Source organism: Mus pahari, chromosome 4 (genome assembly GCF_900095145.1).
Source record: "Mus pahari chromosome 4, PAHARI_EIJ_v1.1, whole genome shotgun sequence".
NCBI classification, from domain to species: Eukaryota; Metazoa; Chordata; class Mammalia; order Rodentia; family Muridae; genus Mus; species Mus pahari.
In genome coordinates this window covers 138,711,839-138,724,351 of record NC_034593.1, presented here as the reverse complement: position 1 = coordinate 138,724,351, position 12,513 = coordinate 138,711,839, and the positions used below count along the sequence as shown (strand labels likewise).

At 38.2% G+C, this 12,513-nt stretch overlaps 1 protein-coding gene across 2 annotated transcripts in view; it reads right to left on the bottom strand.

Annotated features, from left to right (window-relative positions):
* Nucleotides 1-12,513, bottom strand: part of Adgrl4 (adhesion G protein-coupled receptor L4) — a 99,440-nt gene that overhangs the window by 42,741 nt on the left and 44,186 nt on the right. Inside the window, exons 3-8 of one of the 2 annotated variants that reach the window (XM_021196452.2) lie at nucleotides 8,421-8,570; nucleotides 5,479-5,628; nucleotides 5,030-5,100; nucleotides 3,406-3,585; nucleotides 3,118-3,301; nucleotides 1,809-1,925 (exon numbers count right to left, since the gene is read on the bottom strand). In XM_021196452.2, coding sequence (XP_021052111.1) covers nucleotides 1,809-1,925; nucleotides 3,118-3,301; nucleotides 3,406-3,585; nucleotides 5,030-5,100; nucleotides 5,479-5,628; nucleotides 8,421-8,570 — 852 coding nt within the window. The remainder of the gene's footprint in view (nucleotides 1-1,808; nucleotides 1,926-3,117; nucleotides 3,302-3,405; nucleotides 3,586-5,029; nucleotides 5,101-5,478; nucleotides 5,629-8,420; nucleotides 8,571-12,513) is intronic. The other variant, XM_029537833.1, reaches the window with a different exon arrangement.

The following is a 12,513-nucleotide window of genomic DNA, read 5'->3' as shown; positions in this document are numbered from 1 at the left end:
AAACCATCAGGGAAAAACAAGTTAAGATTTTCCTGCATGTTACATTTCAGGAATAAGTTTTCCAATATGGTCTATACAATGAACTTGTTAAGAATGTTAGGTCGTTGTTTTGTTTATTGATTTTTTTTTTTTTTTTTTTTTTTTTTTTTTTTTGAGAATGTTAAAGGTTCTTCTAAGCTGCACATTCTCTAGTGGTCTGCTTGGGGATCTGACTATTATCCCAATTTCACAAGTATTTAAAACAAAGCATGTAGAATTCCTTAACAGAAGGCTATTATATTTTGATTGTAAAACCACGGTTCAGAGCACTGAATTTTGTTTTGTGACCCCTTCCTGTCCCTATCATGGTTCTAAATTCAGCTTGCAAAATGATGTAAAACCCATCTGTGTCTCCTGATCTCCTCTGAAATCCTACCAATGGTACTGTGTTTCTTCTCTAATGAATTTCACAAGTGAAATCACATACAGACATCACTGGGAGCTGAGATCAGTTTGTATATTTGCTCTTTCTTTTAAGATTTAACCTTGAGGAAAAGCCATTTTCTCCATCTGCCTTATTGAGATCTGATATTACCCCCTTCAACTGTCCATTTATGTGTGCCATCATTAAACATAACAAAGCTACCATGCAATCAGTCAGCATCTTTCTGAGATTTTAATTCCGTGACAATTTCATCATTTGTCACCATAATAGGTATTTTCAATGTTTTCCATGACTTCTAAACACCGTTAAAATTGTCTTTGAAATTTCAACTGTTTAACAGGTTCTGTGAATATATTCATAAATACTGTATGTACGCTTCATTGATTACAGTATGGTTTAGCAGCACAAGAGCTAAGGGTGTAGTGGCAATGCATCATGGTTATTTTCCATTTGTTTTGTAACTATGTGTTTCTCACTTTGACCAGAAAAATAAAAAAACATTGAGGATAATGAATAGAGAAAAAAATTCCCAAGCAATGGAAAACAAAATGAGCTGAAACAAAACAAAGGAAATATCACAAGGCTAGCTTGCAGAATGGTCATTAAAAATAAAGTCTATCTGTTAATAAAGCAGTTTTTATGTGTATTTACTGTATAGTTTTCATTTACATCTGTGATTACCACAGACTCTGGGAAAAGGTCCCAATTCATGTTTACCCTCAGTAATATATCTTTACCTATGCGAGAACAACTACCACAGAAGTTACGCTATGACAGGGAGAATTTTTCTGTGCACGGTGCTCCAAGAGGAGAGGGATGGTAATATAAATTTAAATAGTAACAACTTCCTTGACCCCAGTTAGGTGATAAGTAAAAGTTTGTTGAGTTGATTTCTTTATTAGCTTCTTCCTTCCTAGTTTTGCTCTAAACTATTTGCTGATAAACATGGGGAGAACTCCATTAACTTTGTACCTTAGTTCCATTATCTACCAAATGAGATTGTTAAATTAGATAATCACGAAATTGCTTGCTACCAGCACTCTCTGTCTTAGTTTTTCTCTTATTTTTTTTTTTTTAAAGCTGTATGACTTGGAGTTTACTATACAAAAGCTAAGGAAGGATGGATAAAAAAAAAAAAAAAAGGCTAAACATATCCCTATCTGCAATCACAAATTTGGTTTCATGATGAAAATCCATGATATTATAGGTTAAAATTCACCTCTGGTAGTGCTGTCTGAATGAAATCTCAAATATAAACATGGATAGCATGTATATGAACTTAAATATTTCTATAGGAAATTGCTTGTATATCTGTGACATAGCCAAGTGTATATCAAGTACTTATTAGAAATCTATGAAGATGCATATGATGTTCAAATCCTACCAGTTGTGTCATGTGCAGACTTTCTCTTTGGGAATATTTTTACATAGCCTCCGTCCACATTCATGTGGGGGTGAGCATGCTTCATGTGAGTTGAATCAAAAGCAAAAACCTTGAGAGCTGAAACAAGAAAATCAGGAAACAATTTAATCAGGTTAAATTTAGAGACAATTGCATCGGATACGGTTCCTTTTCAGTTTGGGGCAGTATAGTGCACAGTCTCCCAAAGCATAGAAACCTTAGAGATTTATTTTTCTGTTGACTATTGAGTTCATAGTCTAATCATTACTAAGTTCAAGGAGCAATGAAAATGTTTACACAGGCAAGAGCATCCACACTGAGTTCCTAAAGCATCGAGGACTGCAGTGTCTTGTAGGTCTGCCTCACCTGCAGCCTGTAGGCCGTAGTCACCCAGAAAAGCTTTGAGTACAGCATCACCCAAAATAGTAACTTAGTTAAAACCTTCAGGGTTTTTTTTTTTTTTTTCATTTTTTCAACTGAATTTTTTGTTTCTCAGTGTGAGCTTTGTAGATGACAATGCCACAATATCAAAATACCTGTTAACTATCCACAATGTAAACATGACTTACTGTTTAAAGAAACACGGACAGAATTAGATTTTTGAGTAATAATTTACTTTGGGGGTACATTAGCATGTTCTTTTTGCAGAAACAAAGAAGCATAGTATGCCTACATATTAACCTCATCATTTTCATTCTTAAATTGGATAAGTAATGAATACCAATGAGATGATCAATCATTCTGTCAATATACTACTGTCTAGCAGGGTATCAGCCAGACATGCACTATAGACATACACAATGATTTCTTAATAGAATACTTTGCTTCTTTAGAACTGTTTATAACCATCATCAACATTAACCCTAACTTTAGTATTTTTTTCAGTAAACTACACAGAGTATGAAATTGTACTTCATTATTACAATGGCCTCATGTTATCACAAGGCAAAGTATTGCCAAAGAGAAATTTAAAAATATCATATCCACAATTTCTGATGTAAATGTTGTGGGTTAAGGTCAGGAGACCACTGAATGAGTTTGAGAAGGGAGCTATACCTTCTGCTAATTTTCATGATAAACAGTTCATGACTAGAAAAAGGGAGACAGTAAAGACAGGGGGACATCAGCCTTCTATCAGCATGGGTCTTCATTCATATTGCTCTGGTGATACGAACCAACATTCATTTCTGCATTAAACCTGTGTGCACGTTAACACTTCAAGAACTTCTCCTTCCTGTTGGCTTGGTAAAGGGTGCTGCTTTGAAGCAGGCCATTTACCACCATGCCTTACCCAAGTCAGTAGAATTCATATCAAACTGAGAATTCTTCTGGATGTTCTGAGAGATCTGTAAGGTGACCAGCTCAGCAGTGTGCATCAGTTTTGTGAGATGAAGTCTTCTGTGATTTGTAGGTAACTGGTCCCACATTTTATGTGTATTCCTTTCAACAAAATTATTGATGGTTTTTCCAAATTCCTATTTAAGGAAAAACACGCCTTTAAAAAATATTATTATATCACACTGAACAGAAATACAGGAAACAATTTAAATATCACCTCCGCCATAGATTAAATACTCACAGTAAGAGTTGAGTTGAAATGGGCATCCTTGGATGAAGTGGTGCTGTTCATGTGGCCAAATAGTGAGGTTGATTCTGTTAGTATCTCTATGTATGTGACTATATCCATCAGAGAGAGCTCAGCCTCAGAATTTTTGTAGATTTCTTGGAGTAAAGTTGTCTGTTCTGTTATGGGTCCAATCTGAGAAAACAATGAGTACAGACATGGAGAATCACATTTCTGTCAGAGGATTTTACACATAAGATTTAAGGGGTCAGGAAGTTGGCTCAGTGAGGAAAACATTTGATATCTAAGTTTGAGGACCGACCTTCTGATATCCAGACTCTGTGTAAAAACATTGTGTGTGGCAGTCCACCTGTAATTCCAAGGTTGTGCAGGTGGAGACACAAGATCTCCGGGCATGCTGTCTATCTAGGAGAGAGAGAGAAGGGGGCAGGTAAAGGGGAAAGGGGAGGGAGGGTAGGAGAGGAAAAGGGAGGGGAAAGGAGAGGGAGAAGGGAAGGGAGAGGGAGGGGAAGAGGGAGGGGGAGAGGGAGAAGGAGAGGAAGTGGAAGAGGAAGTAGGGAGATGGAAGGAGAGAGGAAGTGAAGAGGGAGAGGGAGGGGTAGAGGGAGAGGAAAGAGAGAGGAAGAGGGAGGGGAGGGGAAGGGGAACCTGTCTCAGTAACTAAGGTGAAAAGTGATTGAAAAAGTCATACAGCATTAGTGTCTGGTCTCCACATGCACATGGCAGACGCATATGTGAACACACACATACCCGTATACAAGACCACGTGCATTAAAGCCCAGAATGAGACATATATCAAATTTGCACAGAGGTTGATTTTCTTATCTTATGTGAACAATGTATTATCAGGATAAAATGAAACCATGACATGTAGCAATGAAAAAAGAATTTATTTGAAATAATTCCCAAATAACTGGGAATTATTGAGTATACTTCAGAGTCAAGCAGAGATCACTTGAAAGGATAATAGAAAAAAATAATTTTGAAAATAACCTCCTTATTGCATCATATATCCTAGCCAGTAAACCCTTCCCAATACTTAGATTTATTAGTTCTTATAAGTTTTAGTATCAAAAGTAAGAAGTTATTAATTAATAATCTGAATCTGGTTATGTCCCACCACAGTGGTCTTGAGCTTATGATAAAATGGAAGTAGCTTTGCTGAGAGTTCGCTCCTCATGGTGTGATTCCCAGCCTCCATCGCATAACAACAAGTTTATGAATGTCCTATTTTATTTGCTCTTTGAAGTGTTCACTTTGAAGTACAAAATCTAGTTGCATTAAACTATGTCTCCTTGGAATGTGGTACTGGATCTGAGCCTATGTGTGTTTTACCATTTTATCCAACAACTTCCTTTCATGTTGAAAATAATTCTCCAATACTCCCAATAATGAAAAAAAAGCATAAATTAAACAGGATAAAGTCTTCTATAATGCTTTGGAAGTTTCAAATTAATTCTGTCTGCACTGTAAGTCATACTTACGTGGCTGTGTGCAAACAGTTTCAGTTCTACACGAGGTTCAACTGCTGATCTTCTTGAGTGGAACTTTGGTAGCACTTCTAACTGAGATCAAAATGTCAAAATAAAATATATTTCAACCTAAAGTGTCTACTTACTCTTTTTAAAGTTTTATTAATGTTTGCAGCAATGCAGGCATGCTCTAAGTGGCAATATGAATTCATGCTTTCTGCAGAAAAAGAAAACACATTCCACAGTGAGTCTACAAATCAATTTTCCTAAGCTGATCGTGTTGACTTGAATGATTTTGTTCATTTAAACATTAAAAGTGCATCCTTTAACATTTGAGAATCCATCTGACTTCTAGAATATATAATGTATCACTGAAAATGGAAAAACAGTAGTTTAAGAAAGAAAGAATGAATGTGAGCTACATTAAACCTTGTGCTCTCATTTCCACTAAGCAAAAATAATAAATACATCTTTCTTAATTTATTTTTTCAACCAAAGTCAAACCTGGCATAGATGTTGGGACTGTAGCTCATTGGTACTTCACAAACATGTCATAAATATTTTATCCAGTTTAAGATTGAAGGCTATAAGTTACCTTGGCAGTAAGAGCCATCATTAGGTGTGAACTGTGACTTCCCCGTGGAGGTCTGATAGCCTTCCCTGCAGAAGCAGCTGAAGCCCCCGTTCAAGTTTTCACACACAGCATGATCACCGCAGACAGAAGACTCGCTGCACTCGTCTACATCTGCAAATGTTTCAAAAGCAAATCTCACATTAGTGTTCTTCTACTCGTTTGCTTCCTCATAACAATATTACATGTGGTTAGTGATTTCACACCAAAAAACAAGATATAGGAGAGCCGGGGAAATCCCGTCATGTGGGGAAAGAGAGAACAAACCGGCTGCATGCATTTTTTAACTCTAATTCGGCCAATCCATTTTGGCAGAGTATTGAAAATGTTATTCATGGGCCGTACTCTCAAATTGTTTTCTGAGTAGCATGATTCATCAACAAAGTCAGCAAATCTATTCCCATCATCTAAGATGTAACAGTTAGTTCTAATTTAATAAAGACTCATTTTTCAAAGTGCACTTAAAATTATTTGCCTGCTAGTCTTAGGCTGAACTGATGATAACTCAGTTTAAAGGAATCTGGAGGAGAAAGATGGGCCCATTTTCTCTTTGAAGCTTCATTTCTGGGTGTGATTTAACTGAAAACTAAGGTCCAGCACATTATGTGATTCAACTCTCTTAAGATTTATTACGATTGATTACTTTTGTTCATATTACATTTGGACTATGATTCTAATATGCAATCATCATAGTTGAGTATGGATGAAGTAATAAATTGCACAGAATTAAGTCAGAAATTCTCAGTAGCTATATATTGACACTGTAATAAAGGTGCTGGGTTTTTAGGCTCACATCATTTATATTCTTAATTTAAAATTTTACACACTGCAGTGAAATGTGCCTTCAAGTTATAAATACAATATAAATATGCTGCCAGGTTGGGAAATGATTCCAAGGAACTGAATAGTTCAGATCATTACCTTAAATTAATACAAAGATGCGTGTGTGTGTGTGTGTGTGTGTGTGTTGAGCCCAGTTCTGGCATCTTAGAAACACTTTCTATTAGATTAATGAATGAACCTGCAATTTTAATTTACAATTTGATTATTAAAATAACAAAATGGCATGGTACCATTTACCAGAATAAAAAGGAAGCGGGCTATTAAAGTCTAATTTAAAATGTCATCAGGCTGTTGTCTTAAATTCAGCTGTTCCCAATTTTTCATTTAAAAATACAACAAAGGCACAGGAAAATGTGTAACTCAAAGCACAGAAAAGAAAGTCAGTAAAGAGCCTGTGCTCTGTTCTTGAAGACCTTTACATCAGCTAGAGAGGTGGTGGTACTAGATTATAAAGAACATTACCAGGGTGAAAGGCTAGAAAATCCTTTTCCGGATGATGTCTACATATCTATGATGTGTATTATCAAGTGCACAGCCTCTAAAAGAACACTCTCCTCATTTACTTTACTTGTAGGCTCAGAAACTATCATTTTACACAGATTAATCCTATACTGACTAATAATGGAAAAAGCTACAGAGTCTTGACTCTTGGATCAAAGGAACCACCAATTGGTGAATTCCAAGCGACATAGAAGGAAGAAGAAATAAGGTAAGAGAGAAGATAAAGCCAATCAGGTGGGGATGTGGGGTTCAAGCCATAGAGTCGTTTTTTACTCTTGTGATGAGACAAACTTCCCACAGTGCTGGTTGGAGCTCATTATATAACACTTGAATGCATGACTGTCTTTCAGCTAGACTCTTCCAAATTCAGTGATTGCAGTCATGCAGCCATGAATGTCACCAAGGAGCCCCATCCTCTTCCAATGCTGCTTTAGAAGCACATATTGCACTCAAATGGGAAAGCGGCCCAAATAGGGCTGTGTGCAGACCCATTAAACACCACGGACAGTTCAAATTATTTCATGGGTGGGCAGTTAACACATTCTTTCTCTATCAGCATTTTGTCATGTTAGAGGTGTCCGTTCTACAAGAAATTGATTTCCTTAAATGTGCAACATTATCATGAGCTTTATCTAAAACCAACCTGCAAGAAATGTAAGACCATTCCTCTGAAAACTCAACTCTCTCCATCCTGTGGCACAGGGGATTTTAAACCCACTTGGTGATTATGCCTACGATCACATTTTCTTCCTATGTCTCCTCAATACTGGCTTGAGTTTCTTTTCTTTTCTTTTCTCTTCTTTTCTTTTCTTTTCTTTTCTTTTCTTTTCTTTTCTTTTCTTTTCTTTTCTTTTGGATATTCATTCTTAGAAAAATTTATAGATTTATACTTTGATCATATCCATTCCACTCCACTTCTCATCAAGACTCTCCTTTATGTTTCTCTCCCCGAGCCTCAGTCTCTCCTCTCTCCCTCTACCCTTCTTTTTATATATGTTAGCCTATGTGTTCAATTGGTCCTGCTATACTTGTCTGTATAGATGTGGGCCATCCCACTGGGACTTGAGAAACTTAGCAGGGCTTTCTTCTTAGAAGGTTTTCCTTCTAAACAAAAGTCACTCTTCACCTCCAGCAGCCATCAACTACCAATAGCTTCTTCCACAGAAGTTAGTCCTGGAGACCCTCTGTGATCCATGGTAGAATTTTAAACTAGCTTATTTTTGCAGTGATCTTGTGTAGGAAACCAGAGCTGCTATGAGTTTGTATATGCAGCAGCCATGTCATGTCCAGAGGACATTGTGCAGCACCAGAGCCTGTTCTTTGATGATGGCATACACGCTCATAGCCCATCCTGATTCCTCATCCACCCATCTGAACCCACTCCTGCCCTCTTCCCATACACATCCCCTTTCTATCAATTTCCTTGCCTGGTTCTTGATTTCCTTTGTGACCTTTACTTTCTTCAACCTTGGCTTGTTTATCATTGGGAGTATGCCTCATTGATATGCCACAAACGTGTCATAAATATTTCATCCAGTTTAAGATTGAAGGCTATAAGTTACCTTGGCAGTAAGAGCCGTCATTAGGTGTGAACTGTGACTTCCCCGTGGAGGTCTGATAGCCTTCCCTGCAGAAGCAGCTGAAGCCCCCGTTCACGTTTTCACACACAGCATGATCACCGCAGACAGAAGGCTCGCTGCACTCGTCTACATCTGCAAATGTTTCAAAAGCAAATCTCACATTAGTGCTCTTCTACTCGCTTGCTTCCTCATAACAATATTGCATGTGGTTAGTGATTTCACACCAACAAATACAAGAAAGTGTGGAGCAGTCCCTGGAGTTCACTGAGGAACAACTTCCCCGTCATGACACCCCTGAAGATGGTGGCTGGCCTTCCCTCATTAGCCTTCATCTGCCAGCAGCTTCCTAAGGGAGAGCTGGACCCCAAGTCACCTTCCCTTTGTTCACAACTGAATGTCGATGAGTCTGGTCTTGTGAAGACTCTTAAGTAGTCAACCAAGCTTCTGTGAGTTCATGAGCACCATGGCCACAGGAGTCCTCATTCTAATTGATGGCCTCTCACCTATGTTCTCCCAGATGGCTGCCATCCCATCACCAAATATGGCATGTCAGCCCCTGAATATACAAAATGGCAATATCATAATCTAATAATGCTAACAGCGGTTGTAGTATAGTAGTGTCCCGGGCTATTAGTTTTCAAGATTAAGCTCATGAAAAGTTTTTATATTTAGCATGGAGAATTTATGAAATAATGTCAATTATCCTCTGAAACTAATACTTTTTGAACTTTAGTCTGGTGTATATATTTACCTGTACATTTTAATCAAAGGTGGACATGAGTCCATTCTGCATTGCTCATCTGTGTATGTCGAGGAATGTTTACTTGGTGAGAGCTCATTCTTGAGGAGAACTGATTATCTCCTCTCAGCAGCCATGGGCCATGTGTGGCTTCTCACTTAGAGGTGGAACTTTGCGTGATTTTCCTAATCTTCCTTGATGTGTCAACTGCTGATGTCATTATGTATGTCTTGTTCTGAATCATACTGTTGAGGTTTTGTAGGTGCAGTTTCTCTGTAGTGTCTAGAGAACATTCACTAGTAGCAGACATCCTAATCTTATGGCTCTTACAATCACACTCACACACAATGGTTACATACATATAATACATAACATGCATATAAATGCAATCACATATATTATTATTATTGTTACACATATGTGACAGGACATTAACTAGAAATAAATTTGGGTGAGAGTCGAGGTGGGGACTCAAGAAGAGTTACAAAGGGACAAGTGATATTGATGCAATGCTCACACATGGAGTTCCCAAAAACAAAAATAAGAAAATATAATGGAGTTGAACATGGTAAAATACATGGCATACATTGAGAAAAATGTCATAATGAAACCTAATTATTGTTTGTAGTTGGTATATATTAGTAAAAACGTAAATGTCCTTCAAAAAATCAGAAGTGTGTTATTGAATTTGATATTGTTGCTCTATGCTTGCTTGAGATAACCAAGTAATGGTAGTTGCTAGTCCACATAGAATGTCTGAGCAGTTAGAAGAACTACTGTCCTCAGGATCTCATAGTGTCTGTCTTCTACCTAACATGGTTTAGAAACGTCCCACCTCAGAATGGGCTGAAACTGATATGGATAAAATAAAAATGGCCCATCTTGCAGCGAGATCCATGCTAACTTTGCCTGACTGCCTGGCTACCATGCTGCTTGGGGTGTTACGGCTGCTCAGGGGAGGCAGAACTCAGTCTGTGATAGGGGTTTCCAGGCGTTTCCAGGTGTTGTTCTCTGCAGAACCAGAACAGATAAATCCGAGGACTCTTTGGTCTGTCAAGAATGAAAGGTTCCTTGGGCCTCTGGTCTGACTGTATCCATCAAAGTGTTACAGCTCTCTGAAGGGAAGACCCTAAAGTGCCGGTAGCCAGGTTCTCTCTTGTTACCTGCAGCGCCAATGCCAGCTGCAGCAGTGGCTTCGGTGAACAGCAAGCAGCCAGGAACCACAGCTGGAGCCTCCAGACAAGTGGCCATAATCAAGGGCACAAGCCGGGCCTGCTGGGTGGATCCAAGGTCCAGCAATGAATGCTTCCGGGAGAGAAAACTCTGCCCTCGTGTGTTGCAACTCAATAAAACATCCACTCACAGATGACTCTTGGTTCATGCACTCTATATTCCATGTGGATAGGGACTTTATACACATTTTGGGAGTAGGGTGGGATCCACACACAGGTAAATGCTTCCCATTTTATGCTGAGATGTTAGGGATGCTCTAAGTGCATGAGTAAGGACTTCGGGTGTTGTCCCTATGTAACTGATTGCCAAGGCCCTCTCAGTGGGGTGTCACGGTTACTTGTTCCAGAACAAGTAGAGCTTGGCCTCATTCTCAACTCTGAGATTCCCTGGTGTTCAGGCCTGCTTAGCCTTACCAGTTCTGTCTGTGGCACAATCCACTTGCCCCACACCAAATGGCTTGAACCTAACACATCTACATTGTTTTTACTTTTCTAGAGTGAAAAGAATGGTGGTTATTACTCTTATATCCTAACCATCTTTTGTACACTGTACCTGTAACACAGTAAGCAAATACACATAATGCAGAAACGCTGTGTATCACATCGATGAGGGAATGCATCAGGTCGTAGTGGCACCAAGGCTACCAATGGTACCTCAATGGTACAACTAGAAAATCAGATCAGTGGTTCTGTTTGCTGAGCTCTTCACTGCAGGAGCCCTGAGTGTGTGCTTGCTAAAGGATGCAGAGGAATGAGTCCGTAGGATGTCATGTTTTTGTAATTGCCAAAGTTGTCTAAGAGATAAAGAATGCTGGCCTCCATTCTAATGAAAGCTAAACTTCAGCTGTGCCTGTCTAAGATTGACTGTGAAGTTTTAATAACTGGCCCTATTTCCTTGCTACTAACAGCCCTTGACTTTGTACTAAAAATACAAAATTACTCAAAAAGAAGCACAACCATTACTATCTCAAGATATTTACTAATTCTAATTTAAAAGAACATGCTGTATTCCATCTCTATGATTGATAATTCCAACAGCATTTTCACCATAATCTTCTTTCAAAGTGTGATTATACAATGGCTTTGATCATAAGTAGTTGACAATAATTGTTAAGGATGGAATTTTCTAATGTTGTCTACAGAATGCAGAAGGCAAAAATGTTTGACTATTGGAAATTATTCATGAAAATGAGATTCAATTTTAGTATTTTCAACTCCAAGAAAACAAAAAACCCTACAGTTACATGGAAAATTCAAGATAAGTAGAGAATAAAACCACATGAGTAGCAAGCATGGCTGCAGAGAGAGGGTAAGGAAGCAATAATAATCTCTACTCTTCAGCCTTTAGTCGCTCTCACTTCTGGCGCTTAAGTCTCCCCATCTTGCCATGCTGGTTTTCAACTCTTCTTGGGAGCTGAATACATGACTTTCTGTTTTGCTGTGATTCCAAAGGAATGGATATAATTCATAGTGCTCTCAGCCACACCTGCCTGCAACTTCATGTGTGTGGAACTGCCCTTAAGTCCATGCTAATGTTAAAGTATTCTTGAATCACTTCTTGCTCTGAGTAGGAAACTTCATTTTCTTTTAATCGATATTTAATAACTATGATTGCTAAATACATCACATTTAAGATTTAACTGAATTGCCTATCAGAAGCACTACATTACAAGGTGACAATAATAGTAAGAGGGACTAGCTTTATGACTCTGTATGGACTCCCTCAGGATTATCAAAGTGAACAATGAAAATTACTACAGAACCTGAGAGAGTGGATGGACTTGTGCAATAGCTTCTCAGACAAGCATAATCCTTATGGACAACAAAATTGTTGAGAAACAGCATTTTTTTTTCAAGAGAATGAGTTTTTCACTGAATAATCCATCATATGAAATAGGTAAGAAATAGGGCTCAGGACTGAGGATTGGGTTTTGGTATAGCTATTGTGTTTACAAACTACTTAAAAGAGCTACCAGGGAGTTAGAGAAGGCTTAGAGCCATTCTGCAGCATCTCAGTAGAAATGAAGATTGGAAGAAAGGGTTTTAAATTACAATGATTACTCCTCTTACAATGTTGAAGATCATACTACTTGTTTGTTTGTGT